General features: G+C 49.8%; 1 protein-coding gene and 1 long non-coding RNA gene across 3 annotated transcripts; one reads left to right on the forward strand and one right to left on the reverse strand.

Annotated features, from left to right (window-relative positions):
• Nucleotides 1-1,578: 1,578 nt before the first annotated feature.
• LOC118597344 lies at nucleotides 1,579-4,246 on the reverse strand. The gene is made up of 3 exons (XR_004946806.1): nucleotides 4,138-4,246; nucleotides 3,235-3,286; nucleotides 1,579-1,609 (listed from the first exon to the last, which is right to left on the reverse strand). It is a non-coding gene; the product is annotated as an uncharacterized LOC118597344 (long non-coding RNA).
• Nucleotides 4,247-9,805: 5,559 nt separating this feature from the next.
• Nucleotides 9,806-15,578, forward strand: LOC118596982 (zinc finger protein GLI4-like). 2 transcript variants are annotated; one of them, XM_036208186.1, is made up of 4 exons: nucleotides 9,806-10,222; nucleotides 11,368-11,528; nucleotides 13,624-13,716; nucleotides 14,312-15,578. In XM_036208186.1, the coding sequence occupies exons 2-4, from the start codon at nucleotides 11,405-11,407 to the stop codon at nucleotides 15,214-15,216; spliced, it is 1,122 nt and encodes a 373-aa protein (XP_036064079.1). In that variant the 5' UTR covers nucleotides 9,806-10,222; nucleotides 11,368-11,404; the 3' UTR covers nucleotides 15,217-15,578. The 2 variants fall into 2 exon arrangements, with proteins under 2 accessions (XP_036064079.1, XP_036064080.1); XM_036208187.1 differs by lacking the exon at nucleotides 9,806-10,222 and adding an exon at nucleotides 13,188-13,326 and having other exon boundaries at nucleotides 11,469-11,528.
• Nucleotides 15,579-16,179: the final 601 nt, after the last annotated feature.

Genomic DNA, 16,179 nt, shown 5'->3' on the forward strand with positions numbered 1-16,179 from the left:
CAGAAGTCCCACCTATTCTCTCCTGACTAGCTATTGGTCATTCAGTTCTTTGTTAAACCAATCACAATACACATCTTCAGACAGTGTAAACAAGTATTTCGCAACACAGGTGTCTTTGGGGTATGGATGATATTGAAGTATTATTTTATGCTGTTCTACTTTATTAAAAACTGGCTCTGGAGTTGGGTTATGGCCCTCCTCTCCTGACCCAAGCATGCCTGTTTAAAAGTTTCCTCTAAAATCTCTGTCTTGGGTCAGACAGGTCTCCTGCCTCTGACAGGGAAGGAAAAACAGCCAAGGAGAAGACACTCGGTACTTCAGAACAGCTAGAGTGACTGTTCCAACAGGAAGTGCTGGTACTTCAGAACAGCTGGAGTGACCATTCCAACAGGAAGTGCTGGTACTTCAGAACAGCTGGAGTGACTGTTCCAACAGGAAGTGCTGGTACTTCAGAACAGCTGGAGTGACCGGTCCAACAGGAAGTGCTGCTGCTTTTCTCTCACCCCTTTTCTTGGTTTTACTTAACTCTCTCCAACCTTTGCTAAAATTTAAGTTAGTCTCAGAATCTGTAAGACTGTTCTATCAACTTTCTGTGCCTTAAGATTTGTAAGTGTATTGGATATGGTTAAACATCTGTAAAGATGCCAACATTTCCTGAGTTCCCATAGATGTCTTGTTTTTATAGTTTTCTGTCTAATGGCCTCTAGGTTACAGGTACTTAAGTTATTCTGCAACCCAACGACTTTATGGAAAGATACTTCTGAAGCTTTCCAGGTTGTCTGTCTCCACCTGCAGACACACACAAACTGGTTATAAAGGAAAATCAAACCCTCTGTCTAAAATCCCTCACTAGTAACTCCAGATATGCCTGCTTCATATCAGAGCTGGGCTTGTTGAAAGTTAGTACTAAAGGTGTGGTGGTGCATGCTTTTAATCCCAGCACTTGGGAGGCAGAGGCAGGTGGATCTCTGTGAGTTCAAGGCCAACCTGGTCTACAAAGCAAGTTCCAGGACAGCCAGGGGCCACACAAAGAAACCCTGTCTCAAATAAAAAAGGTTAATATTCCTTCAAAAAGGACGAGACAGACCAGGTCATTGGGCCTTCACCTGAGCGTCCAGGCACTGCTCCCTAATGTATGCACTTAGGCCCAGACTGCATGAAGCCTCAAGGTTTTCTGGGAAAGCTAGGGCTTACAGGCTACAAACTAACAAGGATGGGGTCACCTCTGCAGCAATGGGAAAGCTGTTAAATATACTGGGTAGAGGCCGCAGATATTGTCTGACACCCCCTTAGGAAAAATTCCTTACAACAAATGGTATATTTATTTGTTTCTGTGAAATCTCACTTAAAATTTTAATTAAAAAATACATAAAAGTTCAAATGGCTAAATATAATTACACATGTCTAGCTCTTCCCTTCTCTTGGTTCTTTGTCTTTCTCTTTTATGTGCACATTTGACTGTGTAAGGATGTTGGACCCCCCTGGAACTGGAGTTACAGACAGTTGTGAGCTGCCATGTGGGTGCTGGGAATTGAACCCAGGTCCTCAGGAAGAGCAGTCAGTGCTCTTAACCACGGAGCCATCTCTCCAGCCTCATTTTTGTTGGTTCCTGTTAACAACAACAACAACAACAAAAAAAATATGCCACCCATTCAAGGTCATGTATATGCAGAGCTCCTGATAAAATGTAAGACCAGCAGGGCAGTGGTGGCACATGCCTGTAATCCCAGCACTCGGGAGGCAGAGCCAGGCGGATCTCTGTGAGTTCGAGGCCAGCCTGGGCTACCAAGTGAGTTCCAGGAAAGGCGCAAAGCTACACAGAGAAACCCTGTCTCGAAAAACCAAAAAAAAAAAAAAAAGAAAAAAAGAAAAAAAATGTAAGACCAGTGGGGAAGGGTGGGATGCTGTAAAATTCCAAGCAAAAAATTGCTTACTGATTAAGATTTTCAAATTCCTATGGTTATAGAGGTCTATTCAGGGTAACAGATACTGACTTAGATAAGTATGCCTAACCACTTAACATCTTTGCTAACTGTGTTCAACACTAGGCTTCTAGAAATTTTTTGATTAAAAAAAGTTTGATAAGTAGGATATATTTGATAAATAAGATTTATAAACTCCTCGGGCCTACTTGGGCTAGCAGAAACTGACTTAAAGATATAGGTCTGGTCTCTTTGTCTTTGCTAACTTTGTTAAGCTTTAGCTATTTGGATAAACTGAGTCATATGAAAAACTGTGATATAAGAAGATTTTTTTTAAAAGTAAGGCTCTCAATCTCTCTGTGGACTGTATTTATGATTTTGTAAATTTCCCAGTCCCTCTGTGGACTGTATTTATGGTTTAAAGTTTGATTTTACTGCTGGAGGATTTTCAATTAAATCTTCGATTCAAAACTTTAAGGTTAAAACTTAATAGGGATAAAAGTGTAAAATCTTAATCTTGTAAAAGTTGCTGATTTGTTGTAAACTGTTACAGATAATTAAGATATGCAAGCTAATGGTCAGTCACCTTATAAATGATAGAATTGTTGAAAATGCCTAGACTATTTTATAGTTACACTAAGTCATTCATTTACAGAATGACAAGCTTTAGCTTAATATGTATGTTTTCAAGGTTAAGCCTAAAGCAAGCAACTGAAAAAGTAATGGTTAGAGTTTTGCCAACAGCTAGTCTCTGAACCAGTGAAGCAGTCAGGGAAGTCTTCTAAACATAATCACATAAAGGGTAAGTTTCTCTCTATTTGGGGTGCGGTGGCCCAGAAACAAAGGAAGGAGGTCTACACACCCTTTGCTGAACTCTGAGTTTTATGGGTTTTTTTGTTTTGTTTTTGAATGTCCTGTTTGATTGGTCTTTTGTTTGTTTATAACTGCTCAGAATTCTGAGGTCTGTAAACACAATGGAATTGTTTTGTTTGAGACAGGATTTCTCTGTGTCTGTAGTCCTGGCTGTCCTGGATTTTGCTCTGTAGACCAGGCTGGCCTCAAACTCAGAGATCTGCTTGCTTCTACCTCCTGGGATTAAAGGTATGCATCCCCACTGGCTGGCTCACAATGGAGTTTGTGTCTAAAGCTTTAGCTAGTAATTGAGAGGTTTGGGCTATGAAAGCCAGGCCATTGTTTGGCCCCATGGCTGGGGGAGTGGGAGGAACTGGGAGCAAAGCAGGGGACCAGTTCCTGGAGGGGCCTTTAAGCTATTTGAGCAATTTCAGTCTGGATGGGGAACACGTCTACCCACCCAGAAAAGGTACTTATAAAAACTAGCAAGGCCCTGGGTTCAGTCCTCAGCTCTGAAAAACAAAAACAAAAACAAAAACAAAAAATTAGCAAGTGCTTGTATAATCCCCTGGCAGGCCTGAGCTCGGTGAAGTTGGTTTCCCAGAGTTCACTTGGGGGTGTTGGCCTTTCATTTGGGCCACTTCCTGGGTAAGAGCTCTCTGTTTTTGGATTTACTTGAACACAAACCTGGTATCTGGCTGAGACATTCTGAGCCAGGGTGTCCAGTGTAGGTATAACAGACCTTCATCTGAGCAACTCGGAAAGTTGTGTGACCCCAGTGAGTAAGTAGCCTGGCGAAGGTCAGTTCCCTTAGTCCTGCCAATTGTTTCTGGGGGGAAATGATCCTAAGAGTCTCTCCCTCCATCAGCCTGTGACTGTGAGCTGTCCATTTGTCGACATCCCCCTTTTTTCTCCTGCTTGTACCACGGAGTCTCAGGCAACAGTGGGTCGGGGCATGTCACCAGAAAATCACTAGGCCCCACTGGTTTTTTGTCAGGCAGCCAGTCTGGTTACCGCCTTTCTCAGGGAGTCACCTTCTTACGTTCTCAGGAGTGGATAGCAATTCACAGGGAAAGCCAAACAGCCTGTAGAAGGGCCAAAATTTTCTCTTTCGTTTTAATGCCCTTCCCCACACCGCCCCCTAGTGGCAAGAAGGCCTCTTCTGTAGATCATACCATGGACATGCAAGGTAGTAAAAGCAGAGCGACAGTCTGTGTATATTTGTGATGGCCTTTCCAAATTTTCCCCAACCTGATCAATCCGGTCTGCTCTCTAGGCTGAGGTGCCTGGCTGGGGGCCAAAATCGCTTCAGTTCAAGTAACGTGTGGCAGCCCTCATGTAGCTGGCTTCATCTTTCACCCACCTGTGACAGTCATGGACGAGCAGCTGTGGGTCATTTGCAGGCAAGAGCGTTGGCAGGGTTGATGGCAGTGCGTTTCTCAACCGGACTTGATGGCTGTGGTGGCTTGAAAGAAAACGGCCCCCATAGGGGGTGGCGCTATTAGGAGGTGTGGCTTTGTTAGAGGAGGCGTGGCCTTGTTGGAGGGAGTGTGTCACTGTGGGGGTGGGCTTTGAGGTCTCCTCCTCAAGCTAAGCTTGGTGTGGCACACAGTTGCTGCTTCTCCCTGTAGATCTCCAGCACCGTGTCTGCCTACATACTGCCAGGTTTCCCGCCAAGACAATAAATCTCTGAAACTGTAAGAGCCCCAGTTAAATGTTTTCCTTTATAAAAGCTGCCTGGATCACAGCGATAGAAACCCTAAGACAAGAGCGGACCAGGAGTAGGGCCTGCTACTGGGTCACACAGCTGATGAGATGTCTAGCTCGCCTCCATGACTGAGCAGGTGCTGACGAGATGCGTAATCATGGGGCTGGGGGGACTTACATCCTACGTATTCCGTGTGCTGCGCGGTCACGTAATTTGCGCATCATGATCACATAATCTATGCGTACGCTTGGCGTAGCTATGTAAGCCCATGTGCACATGCACAGGGGGGCGGGGTCCAGAAGAGGCGGATCCCATGTGCCGTCTGTTGGTTTTAAAAAATAAGCAGCTCTGGTTACTGTGCGAGGAAAGGTCAGAGGCAAAACCTAGTATCAGAGCTTTATTAGGAGGAAGTGGGGAACAGAAGAGAGTGTGGCCAGGCCTGGGGCAGAGACACGTGCAGGAGAGAGAGAGTGGAGTAGGGAGGAAAGAGCAGAAGAGGAGGGAGGCGTCTGTCCGGCTTTTTAAGGATTCCCCTGCACATGCGCAGGTGGGCTTACGGAGCTACGCCACTCATGCACTGATTGCATGACCATGCTGCACGCCTTTGCACAATCACGCAGTGCACTGATGACTAAGACCCCTTACTTAGCTGCTGAACTGCACATGTGCAGTCATGTAGCTGGAATGGCAGAATCCTAACACTGTCCCCCTCTTCTTCCTGCACAAATCTTTCAGTAGGCCTAACTAACTAACACTTTTTCTGTCCCCTCTTTCTCCCAATAAACTCTTACAGTGGGTTTTGGTGTGCCTCGTGACTTTTCTTGCATGGTAAACAGTGCCACATAATAACTAACACTAGGCATTAGACAGCCACTGTTCTGGAGTTCCTGAGAGAGCCTGGACAGTGTGGGGTGCTGTGAGTATAAGATCCTGATCCAGAGCTGACTTGTTTCTTTAGACCAGCAGGTAGCCACCACAGCTCTTAGACAGGTGGGCCGTCCTGTGGCTACAGGGTCCAAGCCTTTGGACAAGTATATCACACGACACTTCCATGCCCCCAAATTTTGGTTAAAAACCCCCTTTGCCGTATCTTTGTTTCACGGACAAACATATGAAAAGGTTTTGAGGCATCTAGAAATGCTAGGTCAGGAGCCAAAGTCAGAGCTGCTTTTAAAGCCTCAAATACCTTTTGTTTAGTCTCAGTCCAGCTTAGGGGCTCAGTGTTCCCCCACCCCTTGTGCTGGTGTATGCAGACCCAGCTATTTCCACAAACTCTGGTGTCCAGAGGCAGCGATATCTGTCCACACTTAAGGACTCTCGAACCTGCCTCTTCATCTTTGGAACTGGGATTTGAAGGATGACAGCAATCCTACTTGAGACAGGCTCCTTTTGCTCTCCTCAGGTGGTCCACAGGTAGCCTCTAATGCACAAAGTCAGGGGCTTTCTTAGCCGACATTCTGTACCCCAAGATCTGTAACTCAGCAGTCCCTCGGTGGCCCTTTTATAATTCATTTAGCTTTAGAGGCTAGGAGGAGGTATGGTAAGAGTATATATTGTAAGAGTGTGGTCCCAGGAAACCTCTGATGGAAGAGCAGGAGGTCAGCATTTAATGTCTCATCAAATAGTGTTGGAGAATTTTCAAAACCTTGGGACAATCTGATCCAAGTAAGTTGCTCACTCTGGGGCTGTCCATGTAGAAGCAAAAATGGGTTGACTTACCTCTGCCCATGGGAGGCTGAAGAATGCATCCTTCAGGTTCAGGACTCTATACACCTGTTTCTCTGGAAGAATCAGACTCATGAGAACCAGAGGTCCCAGGTTTCTTCACAGGAGAGGTGTGTTCCAGGGTGACTGGCAGGGCACCAGGATGCCTGTCTCTCTAAGCCTGGCAATGTGGACCACACCTTCCCTTTTTGTTTCCAGGGTCATTGAGTGTTATTTAATCTGCATGAGTAGCTGAACTGATTAGTTGAATGATTATGGGAAGTTGGTGTTGGGCCAGTCCTGGGGGGTTGATTTTTCCCCATCCCCTGGAGTCTTTCTTGTCAATCTGAGAGATAGTCCAAGCATAGCCTTTGATTGGGGCAGGACGGCAGGACTTTCAGCTAGGAGATATTCTTCTGACAGAGGCAGGACACCAACATTTTGCTGGGTATGTGTAAGTCTAACTGTGTCATCATCAAAGAAGGTGACTATGGCTTTCAGTTTATGTGGAAAGTCTCATCTCTCAATCTGTTCTCTGTTGTTAACCGCCTTTGAGCTACCTCCAGCAACCAGGACCTATTTATACCTTTAAAATTTTAACTTTTATATTAACTAATATATTAACTAATATCTGGGGCTGACTGGGTGACAAAGGAAATCTTTCCGGCAGCTGTTTTTACTCTTTCTAAAAAGGACCTGGTGAAATTGTTTAAGATCTCCTTGGGAGAATCCATTCTGTCCAGGCTGCACTGTCCAGCAGTCATCTGTGCCCACCCCACCCCACCCCAGCCTGGGGGCAGTTTTTCTGCTTTTTTTTTTCCCCAGAGAATGATAAGTTTTGGTGGAAATGGAGACATAAATCATGGGAGAGGAAGGAGTGGAGCTTCCTTTTTTCCCCTTCCTTGGGGATGCTTAGAACTGGCAGGGGAGCAGAAGGACTATACCTCAGGGAAACTGTTTCTCTCTCCCCGTGTGCATTCTGCTTAGATGGCAGGGGGCTCTGGACGAGAGGCCTGGCGCCTTCCGACCTCCACACAAGAATCATGAGCAGGAGTCAAGAATGAAACAATCCAGTGAGCGTCAGGGAGTGGGACAGGCAGAGGATTTGGGGGTTTTGTTGTTGTTTTGTTTTGTTTTGTTTTTTGGCTTCTCTGGGCAACCTAGCAGAACCAAAAGGATTCAGGTCTCCGACAAGAGGCACAGTTTTTGTTGTTGTTCTTTTAATTTTATTTATTTATTTATTTATTTATTTATTTGTTTTTAGAAACAGGGTTTCTCTGTAGCTTTGGAGCCTGTCCTGGACTAGCTCTGTAGACCAGGCTGGCCTCAAACTCATAGAGATCCACCTGCCTCTGCCTCCCAAGTATTATAGGCATGCGTCACCATCGCTGGGCGAGGCACAGTTCTTAAATGGTGTGTGTGTGTGTGTGTGTGTGTGTGTGTGTGTGTGTGTGTTACACCAGAGAAAGCCACTCACTGGTCAAAAAAAAAAAAAAAAAAAAAAAAAAAGAACTCACAGAAACAACAGCAAGACAGAGAGACACACAGAACAGACAACCAGGGGTAGCCACCACACAGTCATATGCTTAGACAGACAGAAGGAATCCAGTGATATCTCATATGGATCCTGGATACAGCCATATCTGACCTTTCCTATATGTCCAAACAAAAGGCACCTTAACCAGACTTACCTCCAGAGGTGACAGACCAGTTGACTTGCTAATTTGTTTCCTTTTGGGCTGAAGATGTCACACACACACCCTCCCCCAAGGCATTATAACAGCAATTGATCAAAGGGAGTCCTTGGGACCTGGAACATCTCAGGTTGTGCACCCCCTAAGAGGGCCTTGACCTCTGCACTCTTCCCTGGTCCAAGGGCATCTGAGCCCCCACAATGTGTTTGGTCTGGCCTCTGGGAATCTCTGTGGGACCTCCAGAAATGTTGTGGGGTATCCACCAGAAAAGACTGCTTGGACATGAGTTTAAGCCAACAGAAAGTCTTTGTTAGCTGGCCTGACAGTTACACTGGGTGTTCCAGATCCCAGTGTAGCCACGAGCCTTTCTCAGGATGAGCTTTTAAGCACAAAAGCCATGTTCTGGGTTGGCACACTTCAGTTAACAAGAACAGTTGTTAGCCAGAAGCAGAACTCCAGAAGCCAAAAAGCAAGGTTGGTACATCTAGAGACTTTCCCAGAATGGTGGGCTTTGATGGATGAGGTCTTTGCTTTTGTTTTGGAGGGTGGGTGGTGTCTCTGCGCTTAATTTTTGGCCTGAAATGCTACTTCCATCATAGAGTCAGTTGTACTAAGGTCTGGGGGCCTGCTACATACTGACCAGCCATGTGTATGGGAAGGGCTCCCAGAACCTCTTATAAGTGATTCTGGGGTTGACTAGCCCTCCTGCTTGGGGAAGCTCAGGAAGTTCATGTGATGGTGAGATGGAACCCACTCTACACTCCCAAACACACCTTAGAGGCTCAGCTGGAATCAGATCAAGCTGGGTAGTGTTCTGCTGAGTGGACAAACCGAGTGTGTCCCAATTTTCTAACCTAACACACCCAGCTGAGGCCTTTTCTACTACTTTGCATTTAAGAGTATAAATCCAAGCACCGAGCCTGGAGGTTCTGCATGAACACGTGAGTGCGAAGGCCGGGGTCTGTCTAGGCTGAAACCTCTTCTCAGTACAGCACAGACAAGATCAGGGCAGGCTACTAGATTAGTATCTCTCCCTGGAATCTCCCTGGGTAGGAACTGGAATGAGGGCCCTCGAACTTTAACCCAGGGATCACAAGTGCCTGGTGTGATGGCTAAAGAAACCTCATTTTGGGCTAGGCATCCAATTTGCCTAATAGCTGTTTGTCTTTGACACACATTCTGAAAAATAAAGGTCTCCCCAACCCTGACTCCTTGTCACCCCCCCTCCATCTGCTTGCTATGATATGACTAACTGCTGGTTTGGCTTCTATAACAGGCTTGTGGGCTTATGCAGACATTCAAGGGCTATTTTAAGGTCACCTTGACCATATAATCTTGGCAGAACAAAATTAGCTCCTGTGGTTTTCTCCTTTAAAAGCCCTTCTTCCCACACCTGTTTTTGGGCAGCACATCTCTGATTTGGGTTAGACACTGTGGCCCTGTTAGCAGCCTTAAAATTTTTTGCTGGGCGGTAGTGATGCATGCCTTTAATCCCAGCACTCGGGAGACAGAGTCAGGTGGATCTCTGTGAGTTCGAGGCCAACCTGGTCTACAGAGCGAGATCCAGGACAGGCACCAAAACTACACGGAGAAACTCTGTCTCAAAAAACAAAAAACAAAACAAAACAAAGATTTTTTTTGGCTTGGAGTCAGGAGTGGTGGCACACGCCTTTAATCCCAGCACTGGGGAGGTAGAGGCAATCGGATCTCTGATTTCGAGGCCAGCCTGGTCTACAAAGTGAGTTCCAGGACATCTAAGCCTTTGTTATGCAGAGAAACCCTGTCTCGAAAAATATTAATTTTTTTTTTTTTGCTTCATTATAATTTGAATTAAGTCTGGAGGTCTTTTCTCGTGGTCTCGAACTCCACATGGCAGTGGCTCAGTAACAGCAGACAGCAGCTTCCTCCATCTTTATGCCGGTGCTGGTTACGAAATCGCAGCGAGAATTGTTACAACCACGTGCGAGGATGCACCCCGACAAAGTCTGCAAGACTGAGTAAGGTCAGCTGCAGTCCGTAGCAACGTGTGTGTGGTCCTGGTTGGGGCCAATTCCAATAACGCTATGATAACCTCCGCAGCCCAACACCCGGACTCTGACGCCTCCGTCTCTGCCGGGCTTTTCGGCTGGTTTGAAAACAGATTTTCCAGATGGATCTTTGTCGGGCCGTAGGGGAGGGACGCTCCGTGGGGAAGCCACATTAGATAAAGAAAAGCTTTGAGCGCCCAGAGGCTACCGAGGCGTGGTCCTCCGGGGTCCAGAGCGTCTCAGAATCGGGGGCGGGGCCTCCCGGAGGCAGAGCACTTCCGGCCGATGCGCGGGCGGTCTTCTGCCTCTCGCAAGGTGAGTGATCGCCCCTCCCAGTGGGTTCAATGCGGACCCTTTGGTTCATCCATGCGGGTGTCCGTTTGCTTCCCCTGCCGAGACTTCGGTCAGTCCCAGCCCCGGGCCTTTGAGTGGATTCAATCTAGGGGACCGGCAGGGTGGCGCCACGGCGTCCGTCCTGCGCCTGCACCCAGCGCCTCCGTCTTCTCCCGGCGGGTGCTGCTGCACTTCGCCCCGTGTATGTTTCCTGTCATCCTTTCTGCCCGTGTCACTGAGGAAGAAAACTAGCCTCTCTCTTTGAGCTCCATCCATTTATGGCAAACCAAGTTAAGGGGAGATGACCTCCCCCTGTTTTAATTTTCTGGAGTCGTGTAGCTCAGGCTGGCCTCAAACTTACTATGTAACCAAGGATGCCTCGAACTTTTGTTTCTGCTGCCTTCGCCTCCCAAATGCTGGGATTAGAGGCATGCTCCGCCACACTCAGTTTTTGTGGTGCTGGGAATCGGTCGTGATAAGACTCAAGGCGTCAGGCACGCTAAGCAAGCATTCGACCAACTCAGCCTCATCCCCATCCTAGATACATGGCTTTCACACACACGTGCGCGCGCGCGCGCGCACACACACACACACACACACACACACACACACACATGCACGCGCGCATGCATATACCTATGGATGGTGCTGTGAGAAATCTGGTCTTGGGGGATGTAGCCTCAGAGTCTTTGGGATCTGAGGAAAAGGTTTCCCTCCGGAAATGTACCCCTTCTTATTTTCATGAAGTCGCCCCGTTAAAAATTAGATTTAGAGTTCTCATGCCTCACACTCCCCGGAGCCAAAGCCCCAGCTGTGGTGCGGGAGTATTCTCTGGAAGAGTGAGCATGCTTTTCTCTGCAAGCTGTGTTGGGAAGAATATTTAGGATACTTTACAGAGAAGAGCTTTGGGACCACTGTGCCTTGCTGGTGCTGCTGCCAGAACTGATGAGGGTTTCACACTGAATAGGCAAGCATGCAGGCCCCTGTACCATGGGCCCTGCAACTCCCCAGGAGTTCTGCCTTTTCTTGGCAACCTTCTCTTGCTAAGTAGAAAAGCTAAGCGTCACCTGCTCTTCTCCAACAACATTCTCCATTCCCTCATCTATCTTGGTTTTCATTTTCCTTAGGTCCCTGGTGCACACTCCTTGAGCAGGTCCCAGGAAGATGGCAACCTCAGAGGCTGTTGAGGAGGCCACTCCTGTCTTGTCACCCAGCGGTCTCTCATCACCAGGGACACCTGGAGGCCAGCCCCATGCGGCACAGCGGCACCTCTGTGGGCATCCTCATGGTATTTGCCTTCTGTCCCACCTTTACCTATGAGACTGGTCTGACCCGTGTCTTGGCCAGCTGAGGAAGGAAGGGGGCACTGGTCAGCTCTTTCAGTACTGGGGCCAATGGGAAAAGCCCAGAGGGAGCAATGAAAGGCAGTAATAGCTGAGTCCATGTTCTAACTCCCTGGGGAACAGCCCCCTGGGTATGTTTCTTCCACAGTCTAGAAGGAAAAATGGCCTCAGAATGGGCCCTATGCTAGGAAGTGAAGATCGCCCCTCCTCCACCCCCCACCCCTACCCCCCCCCAACACCATGTCCCAGGCCAGGAAGAGAGACAATTTTCTGTCCTGGCTAATTTGGGTATGCTTGCCTCATGACTTACAGGGACAGAGCTGCCAGCCTTGCTTCCCTCCAGTGGGGTGGCCTGATCAGTCAACTGGTAAAGCTGAAGTATAAGAGGTCCCGACCCTGTCACACCATTGGACACGCCTCAGGTCTCAGCAGTCATGTAGACCAGAGGCTTCACCCCCTAGGCCCATAGGAAGCATCACTGCTCTCAGGAGGTAGTGCCAGTGAGGACAAGATCCCACATGGGGGTCAACACTCCCTGCAGGTGTAGAATTCTGGAGGCTGAAACAATGAAGCTGAGGTGTATGGAGGGCAGCCATGCTCTGTGCTAGGCTCTCTTAGGTGATGCCAAAGTCCAGCCACAGCTTATAGGTGGACACTCCCAGATAAGGACAGAGAGAGCTCACGTCCCTAGAGAACCACAGGGGTCAACCCAAGACCAGATAGGAGCCCCAAGCTCTGTCCTGTTTGCTGCCGAGCACCAGGACCCTTCTGCCTGTCCCCAGAACAATTCTTGGACAGGGCCTTACAGCACTGTGCTGTTCCTGGTGGGTCTGTGAAGGACAGGAACACAAAGGGACAAAGGTGGGTTCTGGGCTAAGGTGTGGTTGTTGGTGGGAGAGATTTTACCAAGTCATAGTGGAGCTTGGGAAGGCCCCGAGGGTCTGGAGGTAGATGAGGGAATGGCCATCACCCCTTGCACAGATATGCAGTGGATAGATGGTCTCTGTGCCTGTTTCCTAGCGACCAGCAAGGGCAGGGCTGCCTCTAAGTGCCTAAGCTCGGGTCTGCTGCTGCTTCAGACATGCTTGAAGGCCCACGGATTCCATTTTTGTGTATCTTCTTTTGTTTTAATTGAGATAGAAGTCTCACAATGTTGCCCAGGCTAGCCTTAAACTTGAAATGCCCCTGCCAAAGCTTCCCGAGTCTCTGGAATTACCATGTTGTCACACCACTCCAGGCTTCTTCCAGATGCCTAAGACACTCCCCCCTTCCCCTTCCCCCCCCCCCCCCCATGTTCTGAAACCTCCCTGCAGTTTTCCTGCCAGGACCTCTGGGAACCTTGGGTTCCCACGTAAGCCAGTCCAGGATCTCTAGGTCCCAGCCATCTGCAGCGTCACCTTCGCACACAGTCACTTCAGGGTCCTTCGGGAGTAGTGTGAGGTGAGCACAGGGGAGCGTAAGTGCACAAGGGTCCCCAGGGTCCTAGAGAAAAGGCTCCAAGCCACAGCGCTGTCCACCTTGGCTAACCACCTAGCAGGAGGCCTGGCTAGGCTGTAAGGCTGTAAGGGTTAAACAGTCCTTACAGGACCTCTCTGACCTTGCAGACACAGATCAGGAGCCATGACCGGCTTCTGATGCCGAGAACCGAGAAGATGGGACCTTGGGGCAGCTGCAGGGCTGAGCGCAGTGAGCACTGATGGGTGGGAAGGAAGCCAGAGCCAGCCAGAACATCAGCCAGCATGGGTGAGCACAGGAGCTGTCCGGGCATCTTGTGCCTGCCCAAAGAACTGAGGGAGAATGAGTTCCCAAAGCCGGGGCCTCGGAAGGGCTCCCTGGATGGGGAAGCCAGGGCACTGGCCCCACATCAGGCTAATCTTCTCTTTGGGGGCATAAGGAGATGCTGGGTAGGTGCGGGGTGTTCTGTGTGTCAGGGTCTTGGTCCCAGAGCCTTGGAGTCGACTCTAATTTCAGGAAAGAGGGAAGGGTCAGGGATACTTCTCTCTGGAGGGTAGGGTATGAGCCTTAGTCCCCTGCCTCCAGGCTCCCCCTGTTCCAGTCCTGAAGTGCCTTCCCAGACAGACCTGGACCTCCAAGACACAGAGGAAGTGGAAGTCAGCAGAGACACCTGGCTTGGTGAGTGAGCAGCCCCGTCGCACTCTAGGAAGCCTTGGGGACCTCCAACTGGATGCAACACTCAGCACTTCCCTGGATCTGCTGACAATCAGGACCATCCTGTCCTGCCTGGGACCCTGATTGAGCCTAGCTACCAGTTTTGTCTACCAGCAGAGGCTGGGTGGGCGGGGTTTGACGGTGTCTGTGATGCTGAGGCATAGCCAGCCCCTATGGAACTGTGGGTCAGTTCCATAGGGAACTGTGAATCCTAGGACCATCCAGACCCCATCTCTCTGGCAGAGCAGGTTTCAGAAACTCTTGTCACCTGACTTTTGTGGGGTTGGATAGACAAGTGTCTTCCCAGCCATCTCCGCCTCTCTAAGTTAAGTTCCAGATCCTTGCTGGCCCTTAATACCAACCTGAACTTCCTTCTCCCAGCTAAGAGAGGCATCACAGCCTGCCCCCATCCCCCACCTTACATTCCCCCTCTCCCCAATCCAGCCTCTCCCTCCTCCTCTGAATAGTCCCCATTCAGGCTTCCCCTGGCCTCAGCCCCCAGAACGCCATTGCCATAGTAGGGATGAGGCTGGGAGCCATCTGCCATTTCTCCTTTCAGACTCTGAGTGGGAGCCTAAGAAGACTCCAGCCTCACTCAATTCCCACAGCCCTGGAGATGGGCCGGCCTCAGATGGAAGGGCACTGCGGGGCCTCTTGAAGAGTCTCCCCAGCATGTCTCAGTGTGGGGCCAGCCTTGGCCAGGAGTGCACCTTGGAGCAGCCAGCAGCCCTGCCTCCAGGGACCATGCCCTGCTCTCAGCAAAGGGATTCTTGGCGCGTGGTACTCTTACCACAGGGAGCCCAAGGGGCTGAGGACAGCGCCAAGAAGGCTGCCGAGCTGGGCAGCGGTTTGGGCCGCACTCCGCGGGGCACCAAGCCTCACGGCTGCGAGGCCTGCGGTAAGAGCTTCAAGTACAACTCTCTGCTGCTGAAGCACCAGCGCATCCACACCGGCGAGAAGCCTTACGCCTGCCAGGAGTGCGGCAAGCGCTTCGGGAGCTGGTGGGGCTTCACGCAGCACCAGCGCATCCACACGGGCGAGAAGCCCTACGAGTGCGGCCAGTGCGGCCAGGCCTTCAGCCACAGCTCCCACTTCACCCAGCACCTGCGCATCCACAACGGCGAGAAGCCCTACAAGTGTGCCGACTGCGGCCACGCCTTCAGCCAGAGCTCCAACCTGGCGCGCCACCAGCGGCTGCACACCGGGGAGAAGCCCTACGTCTGCAGCCAGTGCGGCAAGGCCTTCATCTGGAGCTCCGTGCTCACCGAGCACCAGCGCATCCACACCGGCGAGAAGCCCTACGAGTGCGAAGCCTGCGGCAAGGCCTTCCGGGGCCGCTCCCACTTCTTCCGGCACCTGCGGACTCACACCGGCGAGAAGCCCTTCGCCTGCGGCGCCTGCGGCAAGGCTTTTGGCCAGAGCTCTCAGCTCATCCAGCACCAGAGGACGCACTACCGCGAGTAGCCCACACCCCCAGTCAAGTCTGTGGGTAAACCTGCTCCTCTTGGGTGAGATGGCAGGACACGCCCCTGTGTCCAAGTGTGATACCTAACGAGACGGTTTTCTGCTAGGCATCCGCCCTGACACCCACTAGCCATTCGTCTGCAGACCTTGGAAGATAAGTTCCCAATAACCCTAACTTGGTGACCTCCACCCGGAAGTGCACAGCCATGACCATCTATCTACTTGTTATGTAGATGGCTTCTTATGTGGCCGCCTAATCTTGGCAGAGCAGAACAGCTCCTGGCTTGCTTGTGCAGATACTTAAGGTCTTCTCGTGGGTTTTGCCTTTAAGAATCCTGCCCTCGGGCTGGAGAGATAGCTCAGCAGTTAAGAGGATTGGCTGTTCTTCCACAGGTCCTGAGTTCAATTCCTAGCACCCACATAGTGTGGCTCACAACCATCTGTAATGAGATCTAGTGCCCTCTTCTGGCCTGCAGGTGTACATGCAGACAGAGCACTGTATACATATAAATAAACCTTTAAAAAAAATAAAATAAAATAAAATAAAAAAGGAGTCTTTCCTCACCCCCTTCACAACAGCAGTCTCTAGTTTGGCTCAGTGGTTTCAATAAATTCAACTAATTATAATCCAGGTTGAGTCTGTGGTCTTTTCCTGGGGGTCTCGAACTCCACAACATTTGGGGGCTCATCCAGGATCCCTGGAAGACCCCAGACTCAGGGCCAGGGGATTCAGGATAGGCCCTTAAGCAGGGTGAGGCCTGGGAGAGCCTGAGACCATGGCTGCCACAAATTAAAGAGTCACTAGTTAGGAACAGGCCCTAGATCGGGACAAGTACATTGTGGACTTGGAGGCCTCGGCTAAACCCAGTCGGTGACCACTGTAAATTTGTAAACAAAACAAGTAAAAATTGCCGGCCAATGCACATTTGAAACCCAGACCAATTAATTCTGTTCTGGAAGTCC

The sequence above is a fragment of the Onychomys torridus genome, chromosome 16, assembly GCF_903995425.1.
Source record: "Onychomys torridus chromosome 16, mOncTor1.1, whole genome shotgun sequence".
Lineage (NCBI taxonomy): Eukaryota > Metazoa > Chordata > Mammalia > Rodentia > Cricetidae > Onychomys > Onychomys torridus.